At 49.1% G+C, this 21,184-nt stretch overlaps 1 protein-coding gene across 5 annotated transcripts in view; it reads right to left on the reverse strand.

The window, feature by feature from the left end:
- Positions 1–473: 473 nt before the first annotated feature.
- Positions 474–21,184, reverse strand: part of KLHL13 (kelch like family member 13) — a 40,751-nt gene continuing 20,040 nt past the window's right edge. For all 5 annotated transcript variants that reach the window (XM_081336408.1, XM_081336411.1, XM_081336409.1 and 2 more), the window contains 6 exons: positions 13,547–13,688; positions 12,439–12,571; positions 12,049–12,245; positions 7,406–8,201; positions 3,294–3,407; positions 474–1,832 (listed from right to left, as the gene is read on the reverse strand). In XM_081336408.1, the coding sequence (XP_081192534.1) occupies positions 1,345–1,832; positions 3,294–3,407; positions 7,406–8,201; positions 12,049–12,245; positions 12,439–12,571; positions 13,547–13,688 (1,870 nt within the window). In that variant the 3' untranslated portion in view covers positions 474–1,344. The remainder of the gene's footprint in view (positions 1,833–3,293; positions 3,408–7,405; positions 8,202–12,048; positions 12,246–12,438; positions 12,572–13,546; positions 13,689–21,184) is intronic.

A 21,184-nucleotide genomic window follows, 5' to 3' on the forward strand; every position in this document is an offset into this window, starting at 1 on the left:
AAACCTGAACAAGGCCAGCCTTAAAAAAAAAAAAGCTTCCGTATTCAGAGAAGGCAGGCTGGGTCTGAAAGAAACTAGCAAGGATGGGATAACGGTAATGATTAAATGTGTTTTTCACCCACCACACCGTGAGGCGTGAGTAGAGTCTGTGGCTGTGAGCAGAGCTTTCAGCAGGGTCTTCTGGGTGATCCCGGGGCACCAGTCCTCCGAGAGAGCCCCCCTGCAAGGCAGGCCCCCCCGTGGCGGGGCCTGTCCCAGGCAAAGACTGGATCCCCCACAGGCCCTGCCTAGGCGTGCCAGGAGCTTGGGGAAAAGTAGGTCGAGCCTCCCCTTTGGAAGCCCAGCCGGTTGTGCTTCCCACACAGCACACAACATACACAAAAGTGTCCCCTGGCAACGGGAGGCGAGGGTGCCACAAGAAGAGAAAGGAGTCCTTTCTTTCAAGAACAAACTCCCAACTAATTGCAGTTAAAGATTTTATTGAACAAAAGGAACAGGGTAGTCTGAGTTCTCTGAGCAAAAGCAGCTCTGTCCAAGCTGTGTTTGTGCTAAATAACCGTCTGAAGTGAGGTTTTAGAGGGAGGGCTCAGAGGCAGTGGGGGGACCCACGGGGTGGGGGGGGCGCAAGACGGACAGATGCGATTCCATCCGGAGGGAACTGCTTGGTCAAAAGTTGAGCAGCTTCGCCAGGGAGAGTTCTAGCCCTTCTCTCTTTTGAAATCCAGTGCAGGGACCTAACTGGGTCCCCGAATCACAGGAGGAGCGGGAGAGGGGGAGGGAAGGCAAGGAGAAAAAGAACAAAAACCCTCAGTTAATGCTTCACTTTTTTTAATGTGGGGGGGGCAGGGGAGGATAAGCCCCCCCATGTACAGACGCAAGGTCACCGCAGGCGCCCTCCTTCACTGCTTCCAAACTCCTGCAAGGCCTTTCCGTGCTGAGCCGCGGTCCAGAAGTCTAAAACGCTCTTCAGAGGGGGAGGCGGCCGGGGGGCCCTCTCCCCACCCACCAGGAAGCTCTCCTCCAGGCTTAGCCATTCGCCCCGTCTTCTTCTTCCCCTCTCCTGCAAGCTACGGTGCCCCAAGAGTGAGACGCAAGGTGCCTAAAGCGTTTTTTCCTCATTCGTTAAGCTTTTGGCCCCCAGAGACACGGAGACCAGGCCTACTGCGAGAAACACCTTGGACCAAACAGCAGGGGGAGCTTCGTGGCTTTCCTTGGAGCCCCCCACCCCACCCCACCCATTATTTGCCAACAGCTTCGGGGCGAGCCCCACGGCAACTGCTGAAGATGAGGAGAGGAGCCCCGGGCAGCAGGAGCGGAAGGGCCCGGCAAGCCCCGGGACCGCTCTCAAGGCGCCGAAAGAGGCGACTCGCGCGATGGCGAAGCTAGGTTGTCCTCAGGGGGGAAGACTGTCAGCGTGCAGGCCCGGATGCCCCCCAGGGACTCCGGGAGGTCAAAGACCTTGTGCCACTCATCCTTCTCCGGGTCGTACTTCTGAACGATTTCCACCATACAGCGGTTGTTCCACGAATAGCCTCCCACCACGTAGATCTTATTCTCAAAAACAGCCACCCCGACGTCGCTCTGGCCCCGGAGCATGGCCGCAATCGGAGTCCACTGGTCCAGCGTCGGGGAGTAATATTCGCAGCTGAGCACGTCGTCGTAATCGCTGGTGCCTCGGAAATGGTTGCCCCCGATGACGTAGAGCTTGTCGCCCACCGTGCACATGCAGTGGAGGCCCCGCACGGTGGTCATGGGGGCCTTCTGCGTCCATTTGTCCGTGTCGGGGTCGAAGCACATGAGCTCCTTCTGGAAAGTGTCGTGGGTGATGCCACCTGAGGGGAGGGGAAAGCCAGACACGGCGTGAGCGGCAAAGGGGGAGGCCCCAGGAACAGGAGCCCAAAGGCTGACAGCTGATTGATTGATTGATTGAGTGTACAGGTAGTTCTCGACTTACAACAATTGAACCCAAAATTTCTGTTGTTAAGTGAGACATTTGTTAAGTGACTTTGCCCCATTTTACAACCTTTCTTGCCACAGTCGTTAAGTGAATCACTGCAGTTGATAAGTTAGCAACACGGTGTCTCTGCTTGTCAGAAGGTCGCAAAAGGGGATCCCGGGACCCCGGGACGCTGCGACCGTCACAAACGTGAGTCAAGTTGCCAAGCGCCTGAATGCTGATCATGTGACCCTGGGGATGCTGCAAAGGTTGTAACTGTGAAAAATGGCCCTAAGTCGCTTTTTTCAGTGCTGTTGTAACTTTGAAGTCACCAAATGAACTGTTGCAAGTCGAGGACTGCCTCTAGGTGCCACCCATCTCCCAGTCTGGCCGTGCCGTATCATTCTGGCAGCCTGCCAGCTCAGGGTGGGTGCTGGGTCAGGCTGCCAGGGCCTCCCCCCACCCACCCACCCCGATGGCCGAAGCCCTCCGGACACTGGTCCCAGCCGAGCCAGGCTGGCGAAGGACTGGAGGGGGGAGGCCACCTGCCCCCTCCCTGTCCGCCCTCCACCCCGCCAGCCAGCATCGCTGAGGGGAGGGCCATCTCCCTGGCTCAGAGGTCCCCGGGCTTTCAACCAGACCAAGAGAACCGACAGATTCTGTGGCTGGATGTGGCTCTCCTCCCCTGGGGAAAACGGCTCCTTTGTCTGCTTCTAAGAGTTCCAGCAGCTCAAGGCAGCGGCGGCCGCCCTCCTCCCACCATCCTTCCCCCAACCGGCCTGTTGGGTGGGCTGGGCAGCCTCTGTGGCCAAGGAGGGCCCAGAATCTGCCTCTGCCTGCTCCCGATCCAGCACCTTCCTCACTGCCCTGGGCGCTCTGAGGCTGGGGGGGGGGCAGCCCCAGGTCTCCCAGGCGGCTTCTCTGGCTCCTCTTCCCCCCTTCCCCCACTGCCCCCCACTCTCCCTCTAGGTACACGGGATTGGATCCCAGAGACCCCCAGCTCTGTGCGTAAGGTTCAAATATTGGTGGGATTCGCTAGGCGACAGAGGCAGCTCTTATCCCAGGGAAAAGGAGCCGCTTCTCCAAATAGGGACCCACAAGCTCCCTTCCAACTCTGTTATTCTAAGCCTACATCTCATCAGGAATGTGCATCCTAAACAAAACTGGACTTCCCTACAAACGGACCCCTTTTTCAAGGCGGCCTGCTGGCTGAAATAACCAAGTTCGTGTCCCGTATGAACTGCCTGGGGAGAAAGCGAGAGGAGTGAGGGAGAATCCTGGTCTCTTTGAGGATGGGGAAACCCCTGGCCCTGGGGGCTTGCAGGTGCGGTCTGGGAGGTGTTGCAGACTGGCTCACCTGAAATGTACATCAGCCCCCCGTACACCGTCCCCGCGTGTCCGTAGTGGGGCTCGTTCATCTTCGCCACGTAGTTCCACTCGTTCATTCTGGGATTGTAACACTCCACCGTAGCTGTTCAAAAAAACCAGCAAGAAGCAACGTGAGGCAACTCATTGTACAGGCGGTCCTCGACTTACAACAGTCCGTTTAGCGACCGTTCATTTACAATGGCACTGAAAAAAGGGATTTCGGACCATTTTTCAGAGTTACGACCTTTGCAGCACGGCCAGGGTCGTGTGATCGCAACTGAGATGCCTGGCAACTGTTCATACTTATGACCGCTGCCGTGTCCCGAGGTCAGGCGGTGCCCTTAAGTGACCTTCTGGCAAGCAAGGTCAGTGGGGAGGCCAGATTCACTTAACAACCAGGTGACTGATCGTCTGCAGCGATTCACTTAATAACTGTGGCAAGAAAGGTCGTAAAACGGGGCAAGAGCCACTTAACAAATGTCTCACTTAACAACAGGAATCTCGGGCTCAATTGTGGTCGTGAATCCAGGCCTGCAATCTCTGAATCCCACAAATGGCCCCACATGCGAAGGAAGCAAGGAAGGCCGGCCTTGAAAGGTGGGCCCCAGCTAAGTGCCGACCTGTCGGGCTCCGGGGGCTTTTGCTCTGGGGCAGCCTCCCTCCCTCCCTCCCTCGGACGTTTCTTTGGGGCAGAGGAGGCTCCCTCACCAGCCAGCGCTTCAGAAAGGGCAGTGAACGTGATTCTCCGCTCTCACGGATTTCTTTCTTCCACCTAATGGAGGAAACTGTCTCACAGATGATTTGGCCATCAGCCTCGGAAACAGACTCTCTCTCTGCTGGTCCCATGTTTCTGGCCAGGGGCCCGTTCTATTTCCAGACTGCTGACGCGAAGAGAGACCCGGAGCCTCTTTTTAAAGAAAGCACCTGCCTGCGGACCAGCCCTAGGATCAGGGCACCTGTGGGGTGGCTGCAGAGGTCAAAAAAGTCATCACAGCAGCTGTGACCGAGTGATCAAAGCTCCGTCCCTTTTTAAAGGTAAGTTTTTTCTTTGTTTTGTTTTTTACACACACACACCTCTGCAAATGATCTTCCTTGCTTGCCTTCTCAGAAACACCCATTCGATATTCAGCAAGAATTAAAGCTTTCCAAGAAGGGGCAACGGTATTAACCTTTCCGCACACCGCAGATGAAGCAAGGCTATTCAGGTGCAGAGCAGAAAAACATCAAGTCTCTAGCACATAAAACATTAACTGGCATTAAAATAAATCCTGTGTGTAAAAAAAGGACTTTAAAAGGATTCCAAATGAGCTGTTCTAAGGCAAAGGTTTTACGGGAATTCCTTCTATTTGCTGCTCAGAGTGACCTGGCCACCAGAGGTCTGAATGTACAAGCAGGCTCTCCACTCCTAGAAGCAGAGGCAGCTTCTCCATCCCACAAGTATTCTTCTGGCTGTTTCCCCAAACTGCTCAGGGCAGCCATGATGGTTGGAAACCCTCCTTTGCCCCCCCTTTCGATCTGCTTCCTCCCCAGCACAGCATCCACTGGAACCAGAGTTGGCCCGAGGCCTTTGATGCAGTCAGACGCTGTGACTTCACACCTTCCAAGCTTCTAAAAATAAACATATGAAGACACACAACACCAAGCTTATGGTGTGGGGAAAGACAGGACTCAAAGATCTCCATCGAGCTGGGAAACAGAAAAGGGCCTCCACTGTAATGTTCTGACTGGGCCTCAGTTTCCCCATTCAGGCTCTGATACAGGTCATACTCCAAGGCTAATCCAAGGCTACCAAAAGCCACCTCTGTCCGATATCCTATCCAAAACTCTAGTTGAGAGAGATCCACATAATCAGGACATCAAACTGGGTCTGGAGATGTAAGGCTCTCTGACCATCCTTCTCAGCACAGGCAAAACTGGCCAAAAACTGGACGAATTTCTCCATGGCCGGGAACAAAGTTCTTTCACTGCTCCAGACTAAGACATCAGTGAGAGCATCAGAGCTGAGACCAGCCGGAGCTTAGAGACCAGACCGCAGGAAAACTCAAAGAAGGAGTGCAAGATCGGAAGATGTGGAGAGACTCGGCCGGTAGAAGCACCAAGAGTCAGACCTGACTGAATGGACGACATCACCACCATTATCACCAAGACTTCTGACCCACTCTGAAATCTCCCCATTTGCCCCTTAGCTGACCATTCCCTCACTTTATTACTGTCAGCTCTCCCAAGAGATCCCTACTTCGTTTAGGAACGATCCTATTAATTACAGCATAAGCATTAGAGAAGATCTCGGCCATCATCAACTACCATCCTTAGCACAACAAACTCTAGAAAGAATGTCTCTGTATTCCACAGGTCGGGCAGATCTTTAGAGTTACAAGGCTTGTTATTAGAGTGCTTTTTATACCATTTTTTATGGGGCTGTGATTTTTCCATGTTAAAACAAGATCCACTGGGCAACAGCAGATAATTTTTCGGGACAACAGCAAACTTCAGCATTTCATTTCTGTTTCTTCTCTTAGTAGCCTTAATCATTCTCGCCTTTGGGGATTATTTCCAAGCATCAACTTTTGTAGAATTGTCTGTTGGATTTTTTATTTTTTTTTAATTCCATTTATACCCCGCCCTTCTCCGAAGACTCAGGGCGGCTTACAAGCTTAGCAGTAGCCTTCATTCTATGGATATGCCTGCTTATTAGGGCTTTCACACACACACACACCCAAGCGGCATTATTACAAAGTCAGCTTATTGCCCCCAACAATCTGGGTCCTCATTTTACCTACCTCGGAAGGATGGAAGGCTGAGTCAACCTTGAGCCTGGTGGGATGCGAACCTGCACTAATGGCAGGCAGCCACATCCATGTTTCTTATTATTTCAACTTTAAGCCAATGATACTTGCACGTCACCCGTGGTAAACGCCGCGCTTGCCCACGGCCACCGAAGGTGCTGCTTGCCAAATGCTCGGTGTGGCAGTCTGGCAGGGTCAGAGAGCCACAGGAGTATTTGTTTGGTATGTTTTTGCACCAAGAACTCTACGTCCGATTTCCTGCAATCTAAACATTATTAATTAAAAATAAACATTATTTATCTTTCTTTCTGGCTAGCCTTTCACAATAAAGAGAATAAGGAAAAGTTACAAGGATTCTTCTCCTTTTTGCTGCAAAGAAAAAAAGCTTCGAAAGCTGCAAAGTGAAAAAATGACTCGCAATGCAGCTAATGAAAAGGGAGGGGGAATTCTTCGATCTCAGAATCAACAGGACCGCCAGCCAGGCACGGACTTTCATACAAATGGATCGAGCTCATTATGGAAATCAACTACTTAACAGCCCACAGATTGTTCAAGGTAACCCTGAAGATGACAAGTACTAAGAAGCGACAGATCATATCAAGTGGGGAGAAATTAGAGAAGGATTGTCAGGTAGCAACGGAGGTGCTCGCCTACAGAGTTTCAACGCAAATATGGCTGCCTGCATTCGGTATTTATTACAGAGGAAGGTGTTAAATTATCAGAACGAGGACTCTTCAAAGCGGCCCTGAAGATGGTCCTATCCCTCCGCGAGCTGAGTGGAAAATGCACAGGGAATGTCTTTCGCACTCACTTTGTTCACGGTCTGGCTCACAAGGGGGGCCAGGAGGTGAGCCCGTATGCTCAGACCAGACTAAGAGGGCCGGCCACCGGCCCTTAATTCTTCACACGTCAGACAAAAGAAGTTTAAAATAAATTCAAATCAGCGCTACCTGCATAAAATCAATACAGAATTCATTTGTTCAGAAGAAAACAGTGCCATTCATTATTCCTCTTGACATGTGGGAAGATAGACAATTAATTACCATAACAATATATAGCAGCACCATTATTATTTCAAAACCCTCCTTTTAAAAACACGATACAGGTTAGCATTCAGTGCCATTGTTACTAAATCCCCACAGAGCAAGCGACAGCCTGACTAAGCTTCGCTCGTTTCCCGAAGGGGCCCAGTGCCTTCGTAGATTGGGGAAATGTTCTGGCATAATATGTCTTGATGCCAGAAAACCGTTCGAGAATGAATCGAGACGTTCTGATCAGCCGGCTATTGAGCTTCCCTGCGTGAGACGGGACTTACCTAACTCTCCAGCTGCATTTCGACCCCCAACTGCATACAAATGTCCTTTGAGGGCGCTTAGGTGGAAGAAAGTCCGCTTTTCGTTTAAAGAGGCCACTTGCATCCACTTGTTGTAGCGAGGATCAAACCTGAAAACCGTGTCGACAGCCGTCTTCCCTTTTGTGTCGTAATTGCTCTGCCCACCAACCACATAGAGGAAGTTCCCAATCACGGCGATGCCGTGCTGGTACCGGGGGGCGTCCATGGGGGCCAGGGACCTCCACTCGTGTGCTTTCTCATCGTACATCCGCAGTTCCTTACTCACGACCAGCTGCTGCCGGAGGACCCCTCCCAAGGTCACCAGGTGGGTGCTGTCCGAACGGATGGCCGTCCTCTCCGACTGCATCACCGGCTGCATGTAGGGCATCATTTGATAGTTACTGGCTTCCAAGAGCAAATTGACACAAGTATTATCAGTCCTCATGAAATCCACGGTCTGGACATAGTTGATTAGATCCTGGGGCGTCATCAGAGGGAAACGGATGTTTTTCATGAGCTTCGCGGCGCATTCCATGCGTGGCTCCTCGTACCGCAGCCACCGGCAGGCGGCTTTAAAGAGTTCCAGCTCGGTGCAGTGCTTAAGGCTATTACTTGAGAGGACAAAGGCGAGGCGCTCAAAAGGGAGCTTCACAAACTCCCCTGTACTTAGCAGGGCTGGGAAGTTTTTGAGGATGAAATTGTTCACGTATTTATCCACTTCGGTGAGGTTGTATGTGTTGGCAATCCGCCCCACCTCAACACAGTTCTCCAAGGACACCTGTGAAGGCAAGAGAGGACATACTGGCAAGGAGGAGCTTAACGGCAGGGTCATTCAACGCTACCACCCCCAACACGTCTTTAGTCCAATGAACACAAGAGCAAAACACAACAAACTAGGGGTTACGTGATAGCAGCGTTCCAATATCTAAAGCAGACATGTCAAACACAAGGCCCGGGGGCCGGATCCGGCCCACGAAGTGGTTTCATGTGGCCCGCGAAGCCATCCTGGAAACAGTGAGGGAACGGCCCCCACTGCCTTGGCCCTGGCCCAGAGACCCTCCTTCTGCCAGAGACCCTCAGATCTGTCCCACTCCTGCCCAGGCCCCCATAGGCAGCCTTGATGCGAACGATGCAGAGCTGGCCACGCCCACCCAGTAGGCCATATGCACTCTAGCCACGCCCACCCAGTAGGCCACACCCACCCTGGCCATACCCACCCGGCCCCCTGAGAGCAACCACAATGCTGATGCGGCCCTCCATGAAATTGAGTTTGACACCCCCTGATCTAAAGGGATGCCACAAAGAAGAGGGAGTCAACCTGTTCTCCAAGGCACCCGGAGGCAGGAGAAGCAGTAACGGATGGAAACTATCCAAGAAGAGAACTAATCTAGAACTAAGCAGGAATTTTCTGACAGTGAGAACAATTTATCAGTGGAACAGAAGTAGTCTCCAGAAGTTGTGGATGCTCCATCACCGGAGGTTTTTAAGAAGAGACTGGACAGCCCTTTGTCTGAAATGGTATAGGGTTTCTTGCCTGAGGAGGGGGTCGGACTAGAAGACCTCCAAGGTCCCTTCCAACTCTGTTATTCTGCATTCTATTCTGTAATTTTTTAGGACAGGCTTCTAAGTGAGGCTTCCTTGGACAGGAAGCAATATGCCAGCTGGTGCACCCCAGGTGCCCTTGCTTTCGGCCTCCCTCTTCTTCTCTTGTCCTAAGGCAGAGCCCTGAAGCTGGGCTTGGCTTTCAGAAACGTTCCTCAGCTGCCCTACAGCTTTGGTGGCCCTGCCTGGATCAGAAAGGGCCAACCACCACTGGCTCATCGCTTCTCTGCTGCTAGAATTCCCCTTCCTCAGCCAGCTGTCTGAAGCTCTCGGCACCGCAGCTCCAGGGAGCCAGCAGAAGCTCCAACGATGGTCCAGGAGCAGGTCAGGGATGGGGCTATCTGGCTGCACAAGGAAAAAAGGAATCCTTCTCAAAACCTTGCAATCTGTCTCGGTGTCCTCTGAGTGATTCCACTCCAGTCTCAGAAGCCTCCCAAGTGATTTATCTCAAAACAGTGAATTTGTTTCCTTATGCTCCATTTTGTTGGATAGACCAACCGAACGGAGCCCTGCAGAGCATGCAACCACATGGAGAATTATTTTAGGCCATGCTGCTACGTTAGAGCACAACGTCAGCCTTCCTGTTCCAATCGTGGCACTCGGAAAAGAAACAGCGAAGCAGACAAAATGTCACCGAATGGTTGGCCCTGCTAGAGGCGTAAATCCAAGGCAGATCCAGGGCATCTATTTGGGGTGTCTGGTTGAAACATTTGCTGCCTTATAAACAGGCTGGCTACGTGGCTGTCAAACTGGGACACATCTTGTTCATTATGACACGTGGGAGTGGCTATAAAGCCTGTGGGGAGACAGGGAACGCCATGAAGGAAGAAGAAAGGGACGACAAGGACGGGGATGACCAGCGGCAAGCAAGCGCTGCGTGCAGCACCTCCTCAGAGGGAGGCAGGCTGGAGATAAAGACAGGAAGACGAATTCTTTTATGAAACCCTTGAGCCCACTTTTTCTACCGGACACTCTTCTGAATCCCTGCTCAGTTACAGCTGTAGCACAGAATTTATGGGATTATTTAATTATCAGATTACCTTTAATAACGAGGTATAGTTCTGATAGGCAGATTTTGGTCTTCCAAAAGCAACCAAAAACATTAACAGTCTTTTTAAAAAAAAATACCAAGAAACACACTTTCACCGCAGAAAAGTCAATAAAATCCTTTGCAAAAAAGTAACTGCATTTATAACCATTGCGTGTCCCAAGGTCATGTGATCATCTTTGGCAACCTTTTGACAAGCAAAGTCAATGGGGAAGCCTGATTCACTTAACAACTGCGTTACTAACTTATCAACTGCAGTGATTCACTTAACTGCGGCAACGCAGAAAAGTCAATAAAATCCTTTGCAAAAAAGTAACTGCATTTATAACCATTGCGTGTCCCAAGGTCATGTGATCATCTTTGGCAACCTTTTGACAAGCAAAGTCAATGGGGAAGCCTGATTCACTTAACAACTGCGTTACTAACTTATCAACTGCAGTGATTCACTTAACTGCGGCAAGAAGTCGTAAAACTGAGCAAAACTCACTTTAAAAATGTCTCACTTAACAATGGAAATTTTGGGTTACCCTGAGGAGCCACACATTTGGGGTGGATTAGACCAAGATAGCAGACTCTTTTAAGATTTTCACTCTTAATATTGAAGTTGCAGGAGGAAAATAAAAGATCAGAAAAATCTAAACGGGGTTTCCTTGAAAGGAGGTTGAAAATTCTCAGTGGCAAAATTTAGAAAAGCGGTGAAGGGGCGGCAGGAAGCGTCGGATGCAGCTAAAATTGAAAAGCAAGCGGTGGAAGCAACCGAAGATGACATCAACTGCATATACCACAGCCGAAGACAGGAAACTAAAACAGCAGCAGCAGAAATGAGAACGGAGAGGATTTACAAGGCACCAGCAGTTAATAGGTTTGCCAGCAGGACTCACAGACTGCTGGTCCTGCAGCCCTGTTGCTAAATCCAGGGACAAAAGATACGGATCTTCCAGATGCCCATAATTTAGACATCCTAGATTACTTTGGGGATCTGAATTTTCTTACTCTATATCAGGGATTCTCAACCTTGGCAGCTTTAAGATGTGTGGCCTTCAACTCCCAGAATCCTCCAGTCAGCATGCTAGATGTCTTAAAGCTGTTAAGGCTGAGCAAGACAACTCTGTATAGTCACAACTAGTATTTCACCAGAACTTAACACAGATTCTAGGATCGCATATCTGAGAAAGAAAATGGACATGTTTATTAGAAGAAGTGTGGGGAACATCTTCCCCTCTAAGTTAATGGCTTGGTCCCATCTTCCCCAGCTCTTGGCCACGGTAGCTAAAATCGCTGGATCTTGAAAGTCCAACAATGCTTAGAAACTTTCCTTTTCCCCTCCCCCGTTGGTATAAATGGTTGGTATTTTCATTATTTGTAACTTGGATGGTACCATGTTTTAAAACTCACCAGTTTCTGAAAAGCTGCACATTAGAGGTCCCATATTTTTTTAAAAAAATCTATTTACATGCAGGTTGCCAAATACCTCCGCCATTTCTGTCTTTTCAATCACCACTTTAACCCTTGAGGCCTGCACAGCACCTTCTCCAGAAGAACCCAGCTGTTATACACGAAACTGAACATAGTTCTCCTTTGCAGTCAAAAGCAATTTACAACGTGCACCTTCTGCTTTCTCACAGCTGAGTACCTCCCGCTTGGCACAGCAGATTTATTTTAATAAATCGTTTTGCCTCCGGGAGTCCCATTTGCAGAACTATTCCAAAACAGTTTATAGACTGCGTTCACCATTTTTCCTATTAGACGCATTGGCCTAAAGGTTAATTTACCTGGGTGATATGGCATGCAGACAGATCGAGGACTAGTTTTGTTTAGTGCATAAGAGTTTTGTGGGGAGCTGCCTTGCAGAACTACTCCCGTTCTAATTAGAGCAACGTGGACCAGTTCTTTTGGTAAAACCCTTTGCAAGATCAACCCCCTGCAGGTTAACTGAAGAGACGAGTCTCTAAGCTATAACCTACGTTTCCCTTACCCCAGATATAAGAAACACTTTACAGAAGTCCAGCACAGGCAAGATCTGCAAAAAGCTGGCCGCTTCTAGAGTATCCTGCAGGTTGTCCATGTTGAGGGAAAGTTTCGCCGTATAAATAAAATCAATGATCTTCTTCAAACCTATTTTGTTCACGCCGTGGAGCTTAATGCACATTAAGTCTTGTTCTTTCATCCCACCTGGGAACAAAATTTAGAGACAATATGGTTACAACCAGTCACGGCCTCCTTAGAAAGCTTCCTCCAAACCAGGGACAAGGGCACTTCATCCCGAACGGTAACTGAACCCCCAAAAGAAAACCCGAGAGGGGGTGTCCACCGGCCTCCACGGCTTCTGCCTGGCAGGTCATCCACCACCAGCTGCGAGCCCTACCTGTGAACATGGCCTTGAAGTAATCACTAGCGGACGCCATCATCGCCCTGTGCACAGGGAACACTTCGTCTCCATCGCCTGGCACTAACGTCACGTCACAAAGCAAGCCTTCCACACGGAGCTGGTCAAAACCCTGCAAGAAAGAACCGGCGACGTCAGCTTCGCTCTCCCCCGGAAGGAGGAAGCCCCACACAATCGGAGCTCCTGTTCCCGGGGCTGCAGGAGCAGTCCAGGCTCAGCATCGCTACTCCAATGCTGGGAAACCGGGGCGGGGGGGGGGGAGGCAGAGGGGGGGAGCTGCTCTGCTCCAGCCAGCCAGAGGAGGAGGAGGAGGAGGAGGAGGGTTAGGTTACTCCACTGAACAAAAGGCTTCTGATGTTCTCAGAATACAGGCACGGTCCTGGAGCATCAGCTCTGCCTGGCCATCCACTTCGGAAAGCTTTCCGGCTGGTTTTTATACCGGCTGCAACTCTTCCTCACTCCTGCCCATCCGGCATTTTCCCACTCTTTAAGAACGTTCCAGGAAGAGAGCCGGGTTAGTCTAGTTTGCCACCTACGTGGCGGCAGCAAACAATGCCAGGCACAGGGTTGAGCCTCATTTCACAGCCACTGCAAACGCAAAGCGTCAGTAAGAGGGGCAACGAAGCTGCTTTCTAGAGCCAAAGTCAGAGAAGGGGCCTGGATTTCTGCACAGCATGCTGCTAGGTAACGGAACTGAATTTTCACGCTCCAGGCCAATGGAAGCAAAAAAGATAAGAAGAACATGGACACGGAAAGGCAGTTTCACCTAATAAATTCCCTTAAAGGCGTTCAGACATAATTCGCAGGCCAACGTCCTCCTCCCTCCCCCACCAGCCTGGGCAATGTCAAGCTTGGCTCTCCTTCAATCACAGGGAAAAGCAGCCCCGCCCTTTGGCAGTGTGGCTGCCATGTCTAATTAGCAAGGGAGAGAAAGTCCTCCGAAGGCAAGAAGGGGACCCCGTTCTGCGCTTCCTCTTGGTGACTTGGGCTGCAATGATACCGCCAAGCAAACTGGTCCTTGGAGGAAACTCTCTGCCATGAAACGAAGAAGACCTGGCGGGTGGCTCTGTCCAGGCCCTTCACTCACCTGAAGGACCACAGAACTGTGAGTGTTGCTGGTAAAGAATCGGGTGGTTCCTGCCTTGGATGCCTGCAGGTGTGCAGACAAGCCCATATCGCTGCTCCCCAGAGTCACTTTCATGTGAGGGTCTTCCTCTTCAACCAAAGATCTAGGGGAAAGAAAGGAGAAGAGGCGACGGCCTCGGGTCAGAGCTTGGTTCTGCCACCTGCGCCACCACCCCCAATGCAGGAGCCTGCAGGAACCCGTAAGCCAATCTCAAAGGGAACCTAACCCAATTTTTATTGCTATTGCAAATGTTATTAAATGTTAAAAAGTGACGGGGCAATTTCTCCTTCTGAATTCAGGCTTCGTTGCAAGAAGCTAACAACTTTCTTCCATTTTTCCCATAACTGAGTTGATTTGCAATTTTTGATCCCGTTTTCAAGATTTGGGGGTTCAAAAGCCTTCCACCTTTTAGAAATTTAAAAACCTCCATTGCAGCTGCATAGGAAACTGGGGAGGGGGGGCAGAGTTTACAAGCAGTTCTGTCTGTCCAGATCTTAAGTGCTCTATGCATGACGTGCTGATGCCTTTACAGCACCTGTGCCCATAAAAAGCTCAGGGATATCGCATTACGTGGAGTAGTTTGTGAGCCTTCTGTGCAGGTGCTGACCTTAAGGTATCCGCTCCTCTTCATAATGTTTAAATATAACTCCCAGCCTCTTTCTAAAAGATCTAATCTCTGGCCTCAAAAGGAGTTTCAGAAATGACTTCAGCAGGATAACTGGTCCCCCAAATATGAGCAAAACAATTGCTTCATGCCTACATTTTTAAAAAAATATCATAATTAAAAACAGAGTTGGTTTAAAATAATTCCGTCAAGTTATGCTTGCAGCTGCTATTTATTTGCACTGAGTAGGAAAACTAGGGTTATTTAAAGGAATTTCTGAAACCTGAGCATTTGGGGGTGGTAGTGGTGTGGTAGCTGAAAACACAAATTGTCTGGAGATCAGCCATAAAAATTGGACTACACAGAAATGGTGCTTTGATACATGGGTGTGAAATACATGGAACATGCAGGGTGGAAATGGAGAACACATTTAGCAAATTTTTATTTCAAATGTGACCAGGTGGTTCCTCACCACAAGGATTTGTGAAGATTAAAGCTTCTTTCTGAATATGCTGCTGTGCACTACAATTAGTAACCCATAAATATCTCATGTTACATCCTGATTAATTGCACAAACCTTTACACAGCCCTAAACCCGAAATCTGTTTCTTTTAGTGCATTCAAACCACCAGAGGTTGGAAAAAAATTAAATCACAGATGGCAGATGTTGGTACAACAAGTGAAGCTGAGGTTGTCCAAGAAGGTCTTCCATACATGATGGATGCCTGTTATTTTAGTGCAGTGCTCAGACTTGACTCTGATACCAGCAGCAACAACAAAGAATTTCTGATAGATTAAATCACGTTTTGGTTAGAAACTATACAAAACACCGTGGGCTATGTAGCATAAAATCAGATTGCGTTCTTGTGCTTCAAGTTGGACAGAATCATCCGCGTTCTCGTCGACAGGTTGAACCTGAGCTCTCAGGAAGGTTCAGTCCCATCTTCTTCACCCAATTACGGCTAAAGATAAAACGCGGAGAGAGGAAGGAGCAGAACATGATGGGTCTGAGTGCACTGCAAGAAGTTACTATTGAAGACCAGTTTCATTAGGTCATGAAGATATATATTATTGGGCCACGGAATAGAATATTGGACTAGATCAGATCTGATAAACCAGGGATGTCCAATCTTGGCAACTTTAAGTCCACAAATCTTAATGTTGCCAAGGTTGGACACACCTGCGATAAACAGTTTCAGACCACAAGTAGGGTTTGAAAATTTGAAGGCTTCTTTATCCAGTACACAAAAAGTTTACACTTCTGGGAAAAAATGTCTATCCTAGTCAACTTATCTAGTTTTTCCAATGCCAGCAACTCACCCTTGATGAGCTGTGGAACCCAAAGTCCCAAACTTCACAACAGCACGTCTCCTCCAGTATCTGAGACATCTCATTACATCAACTATGCACCCCACGCCCCCACCTCCCAAGGTTTTAATGAAGGGATATTCAGTTTAGACATATTTACCAAGGGTGTTTTATATACACTCATTAAAGCTAACACACCAACCCTTATAAATAATTAGTTAATAAGGAGAGTAAATATATTGATTAGGCTTTTCTGGTGATAATGCTGAATCGCTATTGCTTCCAAGAATTCATCATAAATTTAATTAACCTTATGATTATTCCCCTAGCTATGACCAATAGAAGGCATTATATTAAAAAAGACAATAGCCGCGTTAAATTCTGTAAGAATCAGGACTACCCTTTACAAAGAATCGGTGGGGGGGCGGGGGGAAGACAAACCAGCAAAGAAACAAGGATCCAAATAACTGCTTGGGCAGGGAGAGGGTGGAGAACAAGCATGCATGCGTTTTCTTTTCCTTTTTAAGATAAATCACTCTCACAAATATTTTGGGAACTCTCAAAAAGCAATTCATCACAAATATTCCAACTCCAAAGCTGCATAAAAGCTTGAGTATACATTTCTGACTCCTTGAAACTTTTTTTAGCAACTGCATGTCTCTTTATCTTGCTGATCCAATTTTTTTATATAAATAAAACCAGTGTTCAGCTTAGTGAACCTATATTTCACTGCTCTGTTCTGCCCTCCCCTGCCCTGTTTTTTTCCCTTTGTCTGAAATACGAAACACTCAGGTTATTTTTGTACATCCCAGTTTCAGGTGGATAATAAAAGTTACCCAAGTCCTTTTTAGAAGCACTCCGTGTCAGCTCAAGCTACCCGCTTAATCCGAAGTTTGCTTTTCACTATCAATGGAATTAAGAAAGTGGCTTCCTTTGTTCCAACTGCAAAAACCCCAGATAGGTATTTTAGTCCTATCTTGAACTGACATCTGTGTTTCTGTTCTTTTTGCCTGGCTGAAAAAATGTTAATAGGCCACCTTGTAGCATCACCAGGTAATCCAAGGCCCACAATTGATCCCCCCAATAATTCATAAAGCTTTCAAGTGCCCGTAAAAGATTCAGGCCCCCACCTCATCTAGCCCCCCACTACTGTATGGGGGCAACCTAAGCTCCTCCTCCTGTCTGAGCCTGCTGGATGGACTGGTTGGCTGCTCTTTAGTCCACCCATTTCATACTCAAGTGCCACAAGCCTCTGTCGGCTTTATTTCCCAAAGCTACATATCAGATGTTTAAACAGTGACAAAACTATCTTCTTCTGATGCGTCAGGTACCCTCCATGCTTTTCAGAAAGATGAGGTGGGTGAGGAGGAGACCCCTGGCACTCCCTACGGAAGAGGTCCGAGTTGCCCTTGGGAACGCACTACGAAGGCGGAGGAACAGATCCGGGCCTCGTTCAGAGAGCTGGCCTCCACGTGCTCAGGAACCCACCAAAGGCACTCTGGGTTATCAGGGAGCGGTTGTCACCCCCTCCAAAATAGTCGTCTGCTGTGTTTTCAATTTCATTAATATTCAGAGCAGCTTTGACCACCACCTCTTTCTAAGAGCAGCCTCCAAATCTAGTAGCAATCTCCAAAACTGAGATGCCGATGGAAACTAGGAAGAATAAGAATCAAGAGATGCACGAAAATGCCTTCACCTAGGGCACAGGTCTCTTGCGGCTCCCAGCCGCCCGGTGCGCGCGCACCTCTTCCAACGGGCAGTGGTGCGCGCGCACCTCTCCAAATGGAGAGTGGCACCGCCCGTTTGGAGAGGTGCACGCGCACCTCCCCGAATGGGCGGAGGTGCGCGCGTACCTCCGCGCGAATGGGCAGCGGTGCCGCTCTTTCAGGAAGCCCGCCGCGGCCCGTCTGTGAAGCTGCCGAAAGCGGCAGCTTAGCAGACGGGCCGCGGCAGCTTCCGCAAAGAGCGGCGCCCCTGCCCATTCCGAGAGGTGCGCGCGCACCTCTCCGAACGACCGGAGGTGCGCGCGCACCTCCCCAAACCTTTGGGGAGGTGCGCGCGTACCTCCGTGCGAACGGGCAGCGGTGCCGCTCTTTCAGGAAGCCCGCCGTGGCCCGTCTGTGAAGCTGCCGAAAGCGGCAGCTTAGCAGACGGGCCGCGGCAGCTTCCGCAAAGAGCGGCGCCCCTGCCCATTCCGAGAGGTGCGCGCGCACCTCTCCGAACGACCGGAGGTGCGCGCGCACCTCCCCAAACCTTTGGGGAGGTGCGCGCGTACCTCCGCGCGAACGGGCAGCGGTGCCGCTCTTTCAGGAAGCCCGCCGCGGCCCGTCTGTGAAGCTGCCGAAAGCGGCAGCTTAGCAGACGGGCCGCGGCAGCTTCCGCAAAGAGCGGCGCCCCTGCCCATTCCGAGAGGTGCGCGCGCACCTCTCCGAACGACCGGAGGTGCGCGCGTACCTCCGCGCGAACGGGCAGCGGTGCCGCTCTTTCAGGAAGCTGCCGCTTTCGCTTTGCGGAAGCTGCCGCGGCCCGTCTGCAAAGCTGCCGAAAGCGGCAGCTTTGCAGACGGGCCGTCGCCATCGGGCAACCGGGAACCGGTTCCATCTCATTTTTAAAAAAATGGCAGCCGCGTGCGTCCGCGCATGCGCAAAAAACCTTTTTGCGCATGCGCGTGCATGGACACACGCACGCGGCTCCCTCTTTTTTTAATTTGTGATGGAACCGGTTCCCAGTGGCTCTTTTTCTTTTTTAGGTTGCCGACCCCTGACCTAGGGGGACAAAAGATGGCTGAAGGAGAACCGCCTCACCTGAAGGAAAAAGCCGCCTAGGATGGCACGAGGGGTCACTTCCTTGGGAATTCCACCGCACCTTCTCCTATGTCCCCACCAATTGCCTCAGCCAAAGAAAGGAATTAAGAGCAACCTTCCTTTTAATCACTTATTGTTTCTAGCCTAATTTTCAATCTGTAGACACAACAAGCCACTTACAAATGAAAACATTATCCTTCCAAACAGTGAACAAAAAACATAAAAACTGTTTTAAGAAAACAGATAGAAAAGCAACCTCTGCTTAACCTCTTTGGCACAGCTAATGAAAGAGGGGGTCTTTAGATAACCTGGCATCCTAGAAAGAACCAAAGCTTCCTCTGATAGCCCCAAAACTCTGCTGCTCCTGAGCATCTGAATTTCGATTGTAGGGCAGAGTCTACTTCGTTTTTCAAAAAAAAAAAAGTGAATGTGCAACTACACCCATCAAACTGCAGGGTGAGGATACAACTCAGTGTAGTCCCATGGCTTGGAACCCAATTCCAAAGGTTTGCAAAATCCAAGAGGTTCAGCTGGTATTTAGTGTCCAAAGATAAACTAGTTGTAAAGGGGGGGAAAAGGAAAAAAAGAAAGCTTGTCAAGAATAAAAGAAATATCTGCTAAACTGGAGTGAGAAAGAAAGTGGCAACTTTTTAGATGAGGTTCTGCTATGGTCTGAAGCATGCTGACAAGCAGCCTTATTCTTTAGGGACTCTGCTGAGCAATAAAAATCTAAAAAAAAAATAAATAAGAGCATGTTATGCAAGACTCAGTTCCAAGATTTATACTGACCAATTTTTTTTGCTTACTTTAGCTTGAAGAGAAGAAATGATTACTCTGATAATGGGATTGGGACTATCTTTGATACGCTGCACCAAGACTGCACTGGGAGGAGGAGGAGGAGCAATGTTGACCCCAAGAAACAGGCTGGACTGTGGAAAAGACTCCCCTGCCTTGGCAGAACCCCAAAATAGCAGGGCTGCTCCTGCTGCCTTACTCCTACTGGGAGCACACCCAATCGACTCCTTGACTTGGTGCAAACCAAGAGAGTCAAGCCTTGACTAAGGCAATGTGGATAGCATGGTTCTGGCCAAAACAGGAATTATCTGAAAAAGTCTTGACCTTGTAGCAGATGTCCAGAAAGGGAACAGTCATCTCTGTAGATAGAGAGTAGACAGGAGCCAGGCACTCTTCAGCCTCCATGTGCACCTCACAGCTCTAGTATAAAATCTTAGAAGCAAATTCCCTTCGCATACTAGGTAGTCGGGTCACCCCCTCTGGCTCAAACTGCAGTGGATTCTTATGTTCGCTGGGGCCTAAATTACAGGTGAATTGCACCAGGTGACAATATGGGGTGGAATATTGCCATTAATGCAGCCCTGATCTTTGCACACACCAAGGGCCTGAATGCACAGCCTTCAACCCCACAGCTGAAGTCTGAAGCAATGACAGACCAAGAGAGGGGCAAGGCCACTTTCAGAGAGCCACAAGTGCCACTTGCCCTGCTCAAGGGACTTCAGGGACACCCATTCAGCTACAGGCAGTCCTTGACTTACAACAGTTCGTTTAGTGACTGTTCAAAGTTACAATGGCACCGAAAAATGTGACTTATGTTTTTCACACCTACGGCCACTGCAGCCTCCCTGTGATCAAGTGATCCAAATTCAGACACTGGACAACTGATTCATATTTATGATGGTCACAGTGTCCCGGGGTCACGTGATCCCCTGTTGCAACCTTCCAACAAGCAAAGTCAATGGGGAAGCCAGATTCACTTAACAACCAGTGACTAGTTTAACAACTACAGTGATTCACTTAATGACTGTGGAAAGAACAATCGTAAAATGGGGCAAAGTTGGGCTTAATTTTGGTCATACGTCAAGGACCACCTGTAATGACCGAGCTCCTTCGTTATGATGCTAGGTGCAAGGAGAAGACCTGAACCTTTTACCCCCCTTCCTCCAATCAATAACGCTTTCATGTAGGAAATAACATCCAATCTGCATCCAATCACCACATCACACAAGCATGCAGATCTGTTGAATTACAGCTGGACCCTGCCTCTTCTCTACGCTACACTTTAATTCAGGGGGATCTCAAATCCCCTCCCCAATTTCCTACAAAATACATAATTTGCTGTGTGCAGATCAGGAATTTTATTCTGGATGTTAGTGAAATATGGGTCTTATTAAGTGCAATTCTCAATATTGGATATCTTGAGGGCGATCCATCTTTCAATCCAAGCCTTCGCTCCGATGCACACGAATCAATCATCAATTGCTGCCCTTCCACCTATATGTGGGCACCGTACAACTGACCAACAAAACAGATGTGGGAAACTTTTTGTTCTTAGTCAGAAAAATTACACATCTTGCAGTAATATTTACTCAAAATATATAATGTAAAAACTTCAGCTGGCTTATTTCTTGACTTCTAGATTTCAAGACGCACGGAAGCAAGTCTGGGAGAGAAATTCACCTGCTTGAGGCAAACTGGGCGAAACATGCATGAGCGCATGCATGTGTGCGTATGTGTATGTGTGTAGAGAAGGAGCAATAGAAAATAGGACCTGCAGTGCCTGGACAATGGCTCATAAAGCACCAGCATTTCATATTCATAAAGGCCAAAAATATTTCTGAGCCTTCTTAAGGATAAACCTATCATTACCAATACAGTTCTCTTCCTTAAGATTTTAAAGCCTTTCTGGTTTAAACATCAAGCACAACATATATTTTACTAAAGAAAACAAATGAACTTGATGAGTATGTTTTAGCTCTGCAATTACATAAATCACGATGAAATATATGTCCTGAACTGCACACGAAAGGGCTTTTTAAAAAATCGATTCACTCATTTAGCTAAGATTTTTTAAGTCATATATTTCTG

This window comes from Vipera berus (genome assembly GCF_964194415.1).
Source record: "Vipera berus genome assembly, chromosome: 11".
NCBI classification, from domain to species: Eukaryota; Metazoa; Chordata; class Lepidosauria; order Squamata; family Viperidae; genus Vipera; species Vipera berus.